Source organism: Fragaria vesca, linkage group LG5 (assembly GCF_000184155.1).
Source record: "Fragaria vesca subsp. vesca linkage group LG5, FraVesHawaii_1.0, whole genome shotgun sequence".
In the NCBI taxonomy this organism is placed as follows: Eukaryota; Viridiplantae; Streptophyta; class Magnoliopsida; order Rosales; family Rosaceae; genus Fragaria; species Fragaria vesca.
In genome coordinates, this window is record NC_020495.1 from 6,281,015 (window position 1) to 6,293,476 (window position 12,462).

Here is a 12,462-nt window from a genome sequence, read left to right on the forward strand (position 1 = left end):
CGAAAAAAAAAACAAATGGGACTCAAAAGTGAAAACCAAGACAGATTAGCGATGAAAACTGAAGGATGTAATGGAAGAGATTGAAATGGCATACAAGGAAAATGAGGAGGAATGAAAGTGCTCACCGAAGCCATGGATGGAGGAGCTCGCAGCCGACCTGGTATTGGGAGGAGAAAGCTTTTACAAGGAAAATATATAAAACGAGAATAGCAAGGGAGAGAGAGAGAAGAGAGAAACAAGGAACGATTTGTTATATAGAGCCCTCAGTTTAAACAACATAGTGCAAAATCTTAATTTTTATTTAGATTTTCTAGAATTTCATGCATGTAACGGTACAAAACGAATGGTAATAAGCACACTTAGGGCCGACTTTTTTCTTCTTCTTCTTCTAATCTTTGATGATTAGCTTTTACATTCTTAGTTCTTCTAGCAATGGTCCTCTCAAAAAAAATTCAGTTTTTCAGTTTCAGATTTCGCAACGTTGCTGGAATGCATAAACCGTCGGCTAATGTTTATACTTCCACTCGCATTACGACTGGAAGAAAACTACCGTCGAGTTATATGACATTGTAGAACCATTGATGGCTAATCCTGAAATATATGATTCAGAGTTCCAATTGGTCAGAAATAGAATTATCTGTTGTTTGGAACTAGGATTAGCATCGGCAGCGTGGTCAAAGAACCAGTCTTTTGCTCATAAACACAGATATCAGCCAAAGCTAAAATATACATATTTTTTACACCATCTATTTACAACAACAATCGATTTTCTACTCTGATGTTGTACAGAAAAGAAAAGTACCGCGAGACCAGAATGGCCAGTCAAAAATGTACAATCTCCTGAAAGTTCAAGCAGCTAAAATATTTCAGGGGAAAGATGTGCTGATCAGACCTCCACGTTAGCTTTGTTTCCAGCAAGGATGAGAGAGATTTCCAACCCACGACTAAATGCTTGGTTAAACAGAAGCCGAGACTGGAAGGTGGAGATGAACGGGAACCATGACAAGAATACTATAGGAGCAAAAATGAGCATACCCATACCAGCATCGTACATTCTGGCAAACTCCCTCACCGAGTCCCATAAACCAAGACTCTTGACAATGCGCTTCCACGTGATGGCTAACTGTTTTCCAGGAAAATCAAAGCTTAACAAAGTCAAAATCAGACAATTCAAATTGATTGTGCAAAGCAAATACAAGGGCACGCGATTAACTTACACATATGATGGCCCATCCAGTAGGAATGATTGCAAGTACGCTTGCAAACAGATCTGCTATTGAAAGTCTAGTGAATATAACAAGTAGAGTAATAGCTGCAATGAGTCCCAAGGATGTGATACCCTGTGTAAATCTCATGAATAGCTGGAATTTGGCCGACTTTTTATGATTGAAGGTGAACACCTACAGTTTAAAAAAAGTTGAGTGCATGAAGGATACGATTTTCAATAACATTATTCAAGCATGACATTAGAAACACAGCAAGGAGAATGCAGATTTCTTGAAACAAACCTTGAATATCATGACAATAGTTATCAACACAACCCAAGAGAAGCCGTATATCTGGATTTATAAAAACAACGACAAAAAATAAAAGGATTAAACCCCAATAGAAATGTGACCTCCCCAGATTACACCATAAAGTTAAAATGTAATGTGTGTACAGTAAAGATTTGTTACAAGCAAAATGATAGAAAAAAGGAGATGAAGTGTACCGCGAGTGATGTGTCCTTTCCAGTGAGATGGAGTTTGTAAACAATGCCATATTGAAATATGAAGAATCTCAAGCTCAAAATTGTTTCCAATATACGACCTCTCAATGTTTGAATATGCATCTGCACAAATAGAGTGCAACGGATCGTACAAAATAACCAAAAGATTTGGCAACAACGTAATCATGTAAAATAAATTCCGAGATAATGTGATACATCTTTTCCCCTCAAGCCCTAATCCGACAAAATAACAAAGACCAAGTTTAACACCAGAAAGGGTGTGCTCACATAGAGACACACACTTGCCAAGTTATAAGTTCAGAACAAAAATAGAAAAAACAAAAGAACAAAAACCTCATGTAAACAGAAACAAGTTTGCAAATCATTTTAGTTACGAACCTGCTCCTCATCCCACCAAGATTCCCAACTATTTTCTCCCTTAACTCCTACTCCACCTTTGTAAAGAAGCCAACTGGTCCAATCATCAAAATCTTCCACTGTCCTGATTTATTAATAAAGTAAAACAAGCCCATAAAAGATGAATAGCAGTTTGATATATATGATATATACAATCAAAAGTCAACCTGAAACTAAAACACAAAAAATCTAGATATTCCACAATTAAACCAAAAATCTTAAGGACATACTTTTGCCACTCAAAACCGGAAGGATTAAAGATGTAGGGAGCGAACAGCCAGGAGATGACAAGAAACCAACTGCTGAGAGTTAGCAGAACGTAAGAAACAGCACCACCATCCGTATAACCGTATGCAATGTAAACTATGAGGAGAAGAGCCACTTCAAACCTGCAAGTCATAAGACAAACAAAAACAATTTAAGAGATTCATGAACATATAACAACAAACCCCAAAACACTTGAGGGTAATTAGCATTCTTCACAGGAAAGTATGACTCACGCTTTGACAAAATGGCTTCTAGAGTAGAGCCTGTAATTATCAGCAAACTTTATGTGTTGGACAACAAACCCTCTACCAGTTGCTCGGTACTGTAAGTGAAACAAACAATACAAATATAACCATTGAAGTTAAAAGTGTGCAAGGAAGAAAAACAAAATATCAAAGAGAAGTGAAAAAAAATGAGTACATACTTTTGCACCTCCATGGAGGATGGTACGTCCAAAATAATGAGTTCTAGTCCCCAACGAGAACGTGAAGAACACAGAACACAACTGAAGCTGCATAGTGATAAAACTGAAAACTGCCTGCAATACATAGAAGCATTTTAGGTACTTTTCTTTTTGGGTCTAAAGAAAAAGCTCTTGTAATCACTGAAGTTTGTTGCCAAAGGAAATGATGTTGCTTTCAATTTTAGGAAAGAAAAAAATCCCGAAGTAAAGGCTCTAACAACAAATATAACTTAAAATTACGAGTCAGTCAGGTACATCAGGGACGCTGCGGTAAATGGAGCTCGGACGAAATCCAAAATCAAACCAATTTGACCAGTACATTACCAATCTACAAAAGCAATAATGAAGATCCAATAATCATAATACAAAGCCAGCAACCCTGATCTATTTTTTATTTTATTTTTTTATCATGATATTTTATACATGTTGCCATACAAAGTAGGTAACACACCACTGCCGAGTCACAATCTGTACAATATTACTAACAGTGTATATTTACCAAATACATTGCCATCATAGTTACAATATTATTTTGCCTTGTCTGCCCTTTACAATCTGAAGAATACTGAAAATAATTTATCCCAGTAGGAGGAAAAAGTAATGCATTTTCCCCCATTTCCAGTAAAACAATGTATCATGGAGAACCCACTATTTCTTAGGTTGTTAATACTACTATGAAGTTGTGCATACCATCTTTTCAAAGTTGACTAAACAAACTCATAAAGATCTTGGATATCAGTTCAAACTCCGACATTTAATAATAAAATTCCATTTCAGATATATACTAGACCCGCAGAAAATTCATCCCAGAAATTCATAATCATAAACGTAAGCAAGAGCTAAAAGCCTACAGAACTGATGTAGTCAAGGTAGACTACAAGTTGGAGTTTTTGTTAGTCAAGCATGATACATATCAAAGATCATCACATTCTTTACCTAAGAACAAAAAGTATCACATGGCACTGATACAACCAAATAGTACCTTTAGTAATCCCATTTCAAGTATAAACCCCATTATCATTGGGACTGCAGTGAAAATTCCTATCTGCACCAAGAATTGTGCATTAAGAACAGCATCCAATGCTGTGTTACCCAACATTTTTGCTTGCAACGCAATTGCACGATCAAGTCCAGAGAAAGCCTACAAAATATAGCAAAAAGGGATCATCTTTATCACACTTCAGCAGGTTATTCCTAAAAAAAATTTTAGGCGGTGGAAACTGGATGGAAAATCAAGAATGGTGGCACAGCAATTCAAGAAATATGATAATATAACCATGAAACTAGATATCTAAATTCTGTAAAAAATATTATGATTTTCCAGACTTCTTAACTTGCATGCAATACTACTGAAAAGCTTCATGTCAAAAATGAACAACCTATTCACATTTACAGTTTGCTGAATTCCAGCCTCTTCATATCACCATCTAATAGTTTAGAAGATAAATTACATCAATTGGTGAAATTTATCATCTCTAGCCTCTGGGTCCACATAACTCATCTTTTTAATGGAACTGTAATAACCCACTTTATTCAACTTTATTGTTTCCTAAGAGGGGAAAAAACTAGCCATGCAATTAGCAAGCAGATATTTTATATAAAAAAGTTCAAAATTAAAAAATTTCCACTTTAAGTTGCAACATACCAGGTACGCCCTGCCATACAAGAAGATGTATACGATGAGGACAGTCATCTGCATTGTGAACAAACTGTTATCACAAACCTCCAGAAAATAAAACATTGAGGATTATCAATGTAGGAGAAAATAGATGCTCAGGAGTTGTAGGAGCAAATACCATTGTACACACATAGTAACCAACTGTTGTGTAGAAGAAAGAGAACATTTTGAAAAAATCAAAAAGTTGCCCAAGCCTATAGACATCCCTGCTAAGGACTTGCTCCCCATTTCCACCTGCAACTTTCCCTTCAAACAATGCAATCTGGTTCAGGCCAACATCCCTTCCTTTCCCAACCTAAACAAGAGGAATGTAATCAAGAGACCAAATATATATATAGGTTTTCAACTGTTCAGAAATATTTGCTTAAGTATGGAACCTGAATGTATTCGTGGTGGGTAATGTTTCCCTGCCTTAATGTGGAGTTGAAACCTGAACATTTAATTTTAGCAAGTTGATATTAGACTTAAACAGAACACATGAAAGTCATCACTTGGAAGTATGGAGGAACATGGATTAGATAATTATACATAAAGATAACCGAAAATTGTAATCCTTCATTGCATTATAAAGTAATTATAGACAATGACTAAATGTAAAAAATTAGAAAAAAAAAAAAAAAAGACGGAAAACTCTTCTTACTACCTAGCTTATATATACTGATTCAAAAACAATTAAGTAGGAGTAACATTACCTGCAAAAATATCTTCACTGATATTAATAACACGTGACGATTTACTAATTCCACCTCGAGTAATGTGAAAAATGCGGTCAAACACATCAGGATGCCCATAGTGCATGCGGACTCTGCATATGGAGAAAATATTAGCAAATTCTCCCAATAATTTATTTTCCTGAACAGTAAGTAAAAGGGAAAAAAAAAAAAAAAAAAAGAAGACAGGCGCTCATTCTAAGCATGTCTTCAATAGTATATTGATGTCACAAATGTATTCCTTAATTTGGCGGCACCACACAGAAGATATATGTATTGATGTGAAAATCATAGAGCAATTTTACTCTAGCCATTAAAAAGTGACAACCCTGGTGACATGTATATCACATGCATTGACATGCACAAAAGCAAGCAGGTAATACATCAGAGACATGCCAACAAATTTAAAAAACTACACAAGTAAAACAACAGAAGCAGCACTTGAAGGATATCTGATACAAAGTTGCTAAAGTCACCGATACAAGTTCTAACAGAGCTGAAGAGGCAAAGAGCATTTCTCAAGAAAAGAAAAGAAGAAAAAACTCAAACTCAATCCCGCAAGGAACAAATAGACACAAAAAATTCAAGCCCAAGGTCGTGATTTGTAACCATAATTTCAAATTGTTAGGCACATATATGTTCAAGTTATGAAATACTCACTTGAGCGGGAATGCCAAAACACGTTGAGCTAAAGTTACAAAGCTAGTCTCTTGATTGGACATGAACGATGCTAAAGATGAAACACTGCATGGAGACATACAACACACATGTAAGCCAACTATCAGAGAAAACCGCTCATGTTAGCCATCATATAAGGGTAAGCAAAATAAAGAAACTAGCCAAACCTTCCAGTGAATACATGCTCTCTCACACCAAGAATAGATGGGGGACGAAGACCATGAATTTTGCGAAATTCCTCGAGAAGATTTCTCATTTTCATTGCTTCCTCAAGGTAATTGTCCTAGAAAAGAAGAAGCATATAATTTGGTTTTTTTAATAATCCTTCCAAATGTTGAAAAATTCTACTGATAGAGCAAAATAAATATCCAACAGTCAAGAATATAAACATGCATGACTAGGCCATACAATCTGATCATCTGAACTCAACCACAGCAGCAAAGCACGCACACAGCAATAAACCAAAAAATCAAGTTCAACTGTCTGAACAGTTTGTCACCTGGTTCATGTCAATAGTTTGAACAGCTTCCCCGCGAGTGAAGACAATGGCATGGTTTTGATTTTCAGGCTTCCCTTCACCAAGCTTTGGATCACCGGGAAGTTTAATGGAATAAATTTCCTATGAAATAAAATTCAATAAGAATAAAACCTCATTAGCAGGTGGACATAAATTATGTGCAATTATATAGTAGTTTGGATTGCAAGGAATTTGCTTTTTGTTAGCCACATTTTAGAGAAACCTACTACCTAATATAGAATTAGATACATAACTAGTGACTATTTAATCCGACTCCATTGTGAGTTATGACTTAAAAGTTTTTGGTTGGATACTAAATGTAGACATGTCATTTGAGTAATCAAGTGTCACTCATCCATAGCAATGTTTTAAAACACAAAGGCATAAGGCGATACATCTCCCACTACGTTTCAGCATTACCAGAAAGACACCTATCAACCTGAGATGTTCACATTATCAGACTCGTGTTTTGGGCCTTCTGAGGCAAATCTGGCCTACATAAAACAATCTTCTGAAACATTGCTAGAGAGTATACATGAGAACCCATTACCCTAAGGAGCTCATTCAGATGTCTCAGAGAAAGTGTGCTGAACAACAGTCCCTACTAATTCTGTTAAGTCAAAGTAATATTTGTATGTTTAACCTGCCTAACTAATATCAAATAACTAAATACTTCATAACTGAAAATCAACATTCAAAATTGAGAAAAAGATGTACAAAACAAAAGTATTCTAGACTAGAAAAGATCTTAAACTAAAGGGAGAAACTTGTGAGCAGACAGAACATCCCATTACCTGATCCTTTCCATTTATATCAGCTTTTACAAGCTTTGAGTAAAATTCTTTCATGATCTTTCCATCAGCTGTACCAGTTTCCTCCACATGTATATATGCAACACGCAGTGCCTCATTCCTAGTAATCACACGTAAATTAAATATAATATAGGAAAAAAAAAAAAACAGTTGAAAAACCTACAACACCAACCAAATTCCTATAAACAATGTTTCAGGGCAGAGCTAAAATTTATTTCGATTTTTTGACAATTTAAATATCTTATCTTCACCATGAAATTTTGTATTTCTCAAAGGAATTGAAAAAGAACAAGCATAGCCTTGTGAAAGCTTGGAGATATTTCCAACTTGAGCTATGAACTCCAAATTTTTGCAATGCAATAAGATAGCTATGCAATTTAAACTTATTCAACCTATAATAAACGATTGAAGCCAGGTTTGAACACAAATAACGTGATTGAAACCTTGAAACACATTACAATGATCTTCGGCCTCACCACCCGTTGCCAAGTTTTGGATTACAGGATATGCGATAGATGCAAATAGAACACTAGTACACTACTAACAAACATATTGGGTTGAAGCAAGTCGTCTAACAGCAATTAATTAAGCAGGGAAGACTAGATTCAGTAGCATAACCTAATGATGAGACTCAAATCCCATCATTCAAAAGTCTACCAGATTCACAAATACATTATAACGATACTGTTTTTCTCTTTTCTATTTTGTCATGTTTCTTCATTATGATCTCTGTATGTTTTCCAAACGTAAGGAGCTACAAAATCACGTGACATACTCTTTATGATAGAAGGACCCTTATGAAAGATAACATACCTAACTTTTTTTCTTTTTTTTCAGTTGCCATACCAAACATTATCAATGCCACTAGTCTTTAGTCCATGTGATATGAAAGGGTCTTCTTATGAACCAAACCACATATTTTTTGAATCAGATGTTTACAAGAAAAAGAAAAAGACCATGAGAACTCAAAACTTAACTTGCTAAAATTTAAAGATTATACCTCTGCAACAAGAGGGATATATCAGCAGCCTCTGGTGCCTTTCTCTGCTTCTGTTGCCCATAGATTTGACAGGATACAACATATGTAAATTTTAAATCTGCCTGGGCTCGTGATTCAGTTGATGACTCAAACCCTTGACTTGTAAATGATTCGACTTGAGAATAATCATCCACTATCAGGACAGAAAGAAGCTTATAAATAATATATCATGGGTAACCCAAATATAAATTTGTAACAAGTTCAAGTCAATGAAAGCAGTATACCTCCCAATGACCTTCTTTCAAGATAACTCTGTAACATTAAAGCCTTTCTATAATACATCATACCCCGCACTGTAATTCCAACAAAATCAAAATTAATCAGATATGATTCACAAAAAGTATGTAGCAAGCTGCCATATATATGTTTTTAATACACTAATACCGTAAGTTTTCATAACCAATGCCATTGAGTTTTAGAAACACACCAGTCCTGGCCAAAGTCTGTCCTCGATAAGACACCCAAAACCGAAGCTCCAGAGCATCACTTGAGTTCTCCTGAAGCTCAGCATCCCCAGTGGACTGATCCCGACCAATTCGTTCCAAGAAATTGTCCCACTCATCTAAATGAAAGACACACTCTTAGGGATTTACCATAATTTAATATAGAGGGAAGTAAAAAGTAACAAAGTAAAGACTAATAATGTTTGCGGGGAAGAGTTTTGATTTCAATTAGGTGGTTGAGAGGTTCACTGTCATAAATGTTTAAATCGATTTCTAGTAACTTCAGTCATCAAGTAGCTAGTTGGCCATCACTAAGACTGGTGCTATAATACGGAAATAACCCATTGAATTGTAATAAAATTTGAAAAAAGCTTCAGCCTTTTTCCTCCCAGTACTGAGTATTAATGTGCTTTAGGGTTTTCAAGCTTGACGAAACCATGGGCGGTCTTGAAATTGGTTGTGGGAAGAAAACTTGCACACAAATTAATCACATGGGTTGGACTCTCCGGGACAGTTGGGATAGGGATCTATATCAAAGAAGCAATAATTATAACAGCTGTTGGTTGTAAGTCTATGTGTCAAGCTTTTACGTATCTGATTTCTATAAAACTTTCTGATGCCAGTTTGTCTAAGCATAAAAACGTAAACAACTCCATTGTAATGAAAACCAGGCTTGACATAATACCAACATAAGCACAAAAATACCTGGAAAAATTTTCTGAAGATAAAAAAGAGTAGAAATTCCATCTTCATTTTCAAGCCGCAATTCGGATGAACTATAAAGTACAGTCTCACTGTAGTATGGGGTGAAGACACTGTTGTCAAACAAACCAACTGATGCAATTAGAATGAGGATATATCTGGTTAAAAGAAAAACCAGCTCATCTGAAGAAAACCAACTGTACCTGAAGGGCACCATTTCACTAACTGGCTTCGCTGACGGCATGTCCATAAATAACGAATTTGTGAAAAATTCTAATCTTCTTCTTGCTTCAAGATTCTTAGGAATATTTGCTGCAGAATCCTTTACAGTAAGAAGAAGGTATAGTCGCTTGATAAGGTCTTTCTGTGGAAACAGATAAAGGTTTACGCATATAAGTAATAATCTGAAAACTATGGTAACTAGAACGTATTAACAAAAAAGAAGACCAATTTTTGTCTTTGTTTCCTTTTTGTCTTCCACTGAAAAAAAAAAAAACCTTACAGTTTCTGTGTCATTGGGCCACTTTATCCTAGAAAATAAGCGCCCTTCATTTCTTGCTTTTGCTAAAAGGCTCCATGTGTCAAGCTGCTCCCTGGAGTGTTCAGAAGATAAAAAAATATGAGTCTCAATAACATAGTAATTACCACATAAAAGCCCAAGTGTACCAGTCATTTACCTCAAATCAGCCGACAGAAGGTCATGTGTAACAGCCTCATACACATCAAATATAGCTTTAGCAGCACCTTTTGCTTGTACATCAGTTTCTGGACGTATCTGACAGAAATTATAATGACAAGACATCAAAAATTCACTTCACACAACAAAAGAATGTGATATGTAAAATTGCAGTCCTCAAGTAAAGGACCCTCCTTATTTATTCAATGGTGCGGATGTCCTCAATAGACCCACTTTACAGTCACATATTCACATCTTAGTTTTCAGGGTATATAAGAGTACATCATCTCTGCAAATTTTCAGCCAAATTGGTAATCAACTAGGCATTCAAAACTGCAATTTACAATTATGAACTCAGACAGTCCAGGTTGAATAGAAACATTTTGTTTATTGATTCCATATTAGTTTTGATACATTAATGATCATCCATTTAGCTGAATTTCGCAAATATGATTTATACACTAGGACCTAAAAACTGATCGGTCGAGATGAGAAAATTTGATCAAATAGCAACCTGAGAAGACTGTAATACTGAGACTATGCAAACTCAGTAAACTGTGGATAACATTCATACAAAAGATCACTTCAAAACCGATTTACCAAAAAAAAAAAAACAATCTTAGAGGAGTGAACAACTTATCTATTATAATAAGTGGATGATGACATGATCGAAGAGAACAATCTTACACTAAGCATAATTTTGACAACTTGTTTAATGTAAATGGCCAAAGAAAATACCAGCAGCCCAGTTAAAGCAGTAAATTTTCGTAGAACTGATGGAAGCTTCGGAAGATTTAAAGTTAAAACAAGTGAACCCTCCACCATACTGTTGTTGATCTCCCGATAGATCCTCTCCACCCTGCCACAAAGAAGATAGAGCCTCTTAAACTTTCCTAATCGTGATATTCAGCATTCCAAATTTTGAAACAGGAGACTAACATTCTGACATTACACAACAGAGAGAAATAATACCAGAGTCTCCCTTCACCCTCAACCAGAGAATGCAATATTTTTTCAATACTGTAGTAGCACTCCTGAACAGCATATGCCATGTACTCATCCCTGCATATTCTGCTCCAAAGATCTGCCTGCGTATCTTTGCAGTCTATGGCCAAATCAATAGCCAGTAAGATCTGTAAATACATAAATGGAAAAGCTGTGAGCATTTTGACATACTACTAAAACCTGATGACCATGTACTTTTCCAGGTAAAATCATACGGTGGTACCTTACTACTTAGAAGAAACAGAGGCCACTGCACTAATCTTAGACTTCCCGTGTTGCTAGGAATAGAGAGCAAATCCTTCTCCCTGTAAAGATTAAAATATAGCATTCATAGTGTGCCAACCATACAATTTGATGAAGATTAAGATGACAAAGGACAGTGATTTAGAATTTTCTTATTAAAGTACCAAGCGCAACAGATTACCTATTACTGATAAAATCCTCCTCGCGCAAGCTTTTTATTATCTCGTTCCAAAATGGAGAAAAAATGGCTGCATTTGTCTTGTTTAAGGCTTGAGAATCCTGAGTGAATACAACTCATATCTTAAATTCAAGAATATTGAGGAAACAGAGGGAAAAGCAGGAAAAAGAAAAAACCTAGCAGTAAGAACTTGAGACAACAAACATGAGCCAGAAAATGAAAATGCAAAATGAAAAAAGAAAAAAAAAAAAAATCCACACCATAAGAGGCTAGTGTGTGAGTGAAACAAGAAGATTTGATATTTGCAAGACCACAAAGAAAAATGCATATTTAATTATTTATTATACTGTGTATGGAAGCTTTTCATCCGAAATGTACCTAATTTATGTCTGTCTATATGCATTTATACAATAAAGAGATGTATATTGTCTTCCAAAGTCATCCTCCCTTACAACCAAGGTCCCAAATCATATCCCTTCTTTCCCAATATTGTTTGAAAAACAAAAAAAAAAAAAATAAGAACGTGTAATAGATTAAGTGCAGTTATAGTTTCAGAGCAAAAAAAAAAAAAGTGCAGTTATATCAAAAGAGGAAATAAATCAGCCAAAAGAACTGACCTGAGATGGTTGACTATTAGACGGAAACCTGAAAAGGAGAATTAAGATGACAATTATTACAAACAATGATAAAGGACAATGTAGATAAGATGAACTACATATCATTTGGAAATCACAGCTATTTACAATACTCTATTTCAGAGATGGGCAGAATACTGTTCATTTACTGTAGCTGTAGCTGTAGCTAAGCAGTACGGTAGTACCTGACCGAGGAGTAAATTACATTTTTGTCCTCTCTCTTCTCTTTAACAACGATTTTGCCATTTGCCCTACATATATCATTTTGTCCTTGATTCTCTCTCTCTCTCT

At 35.4% G+C, this 12,462-nt stretch overlaps 1 protein-coding gene across 1 annotated transcript in view; it reads right to left on the minus strand.

The window, feature by feature from the left end:
• Positions 1–501: 501 nt before the first annotated feature.
• The window catches only part of LOC101302836 (callose synthase 10-like), a 23,899-nt gene continuing 11,938 nt past the window's right edge, over positions 502–12,462 (minus strand). The window contains exons 23-51 of the mRNA XM_004299139.1: positions 12,154–12,181; positions 11,540–11,637; positions 11,339–11,420; positions 11,083–11,243; positions 10,849–10,969; positions 10,112–10,209; positions 9,937–10,027; positions 9,638–9,798; positions 9,438–9,547; positions 8,717–8,851; positions 8,514–8,582; positions 8,251–8,422; positions 7,233–7,350; positions 6,421–6,540; positions 6,089–6,204; positions 5,904–5,987; positions 5,226–5,338; positions 4,911–4,963; positions 4,652–4,828; positions 4,501–4,548; positions 3,838–3,996; positions 2,817–2,930; positions 2,626–2,714; positions 2,356–2,514; positions 2,108–2,210; positions 1,712–1,831; positions 1,509–1,559; positions 1,218–1,400; positions 502–1,123 (exon numbers count right to left, since the gene is read on the minus strand). Of these exons, the coding sequence (XP_004299187.1) occupies positions 887–1,123; positions 1,218–1,400; positions 1,509–1,559; positions 1,712–1,831; positions 2,108–2,210; positions 2,356–2,514; positions 2,626–2,714; positions 2,817–2,930; positions 3,838–3,996; positions 4,501–4,548; positions 4,652–4,828; positions 4,911–4,963; positions 5,226–5,338; positions 5,904–5,987; positions 6,089–6,204; positions 6,421–6,540; positions 7,233–7,350; positions 8,251–8,422; positions 8,514–8,582; positions 8,717–8,851; positions 9,438–9,547; positions 9,638–9,798; positions 9,937–10,027; positions 10,112–10,209; positions 10,849–10,969; positions 11,083–11,243; positions 11,339–11,420; positions 11,540–11,637; positions 12,154–12,181 (3,370 nt within the window). The 3' untranslated portion in view covers positions 502–886. The remainder of the gene's footprint in view (positions 1,124–1,217; positions 1,401–1,508; positions 1,560–1,711; positions 1,832–2,107; positions 2,211–2,355; positions 2,515–2,625; positions 2,715–2,816; positions 2,931–3,837; positions 3,997–4,500; positions 4,549–4,651; positions 4,829–4,910; positions 4,964–5,225; positions 5,339–5,903; positions 5,988–6,088; positions 6,205–6,420; positions 6,541–7,232; positions 7,351–8,250; positions 8,423–8,513; positions 8,583–8,716; positions 8,852–9,437; positions 9,548–9,637; positions 9,799–9,936; positions 10,028–10,111; positions 10,210–10,848; positions 10,970–11,082; positions 11,244–11,338; positions 11,421–11,539; positions 11,638–12,153; positions 12,182–12,462) is intronic.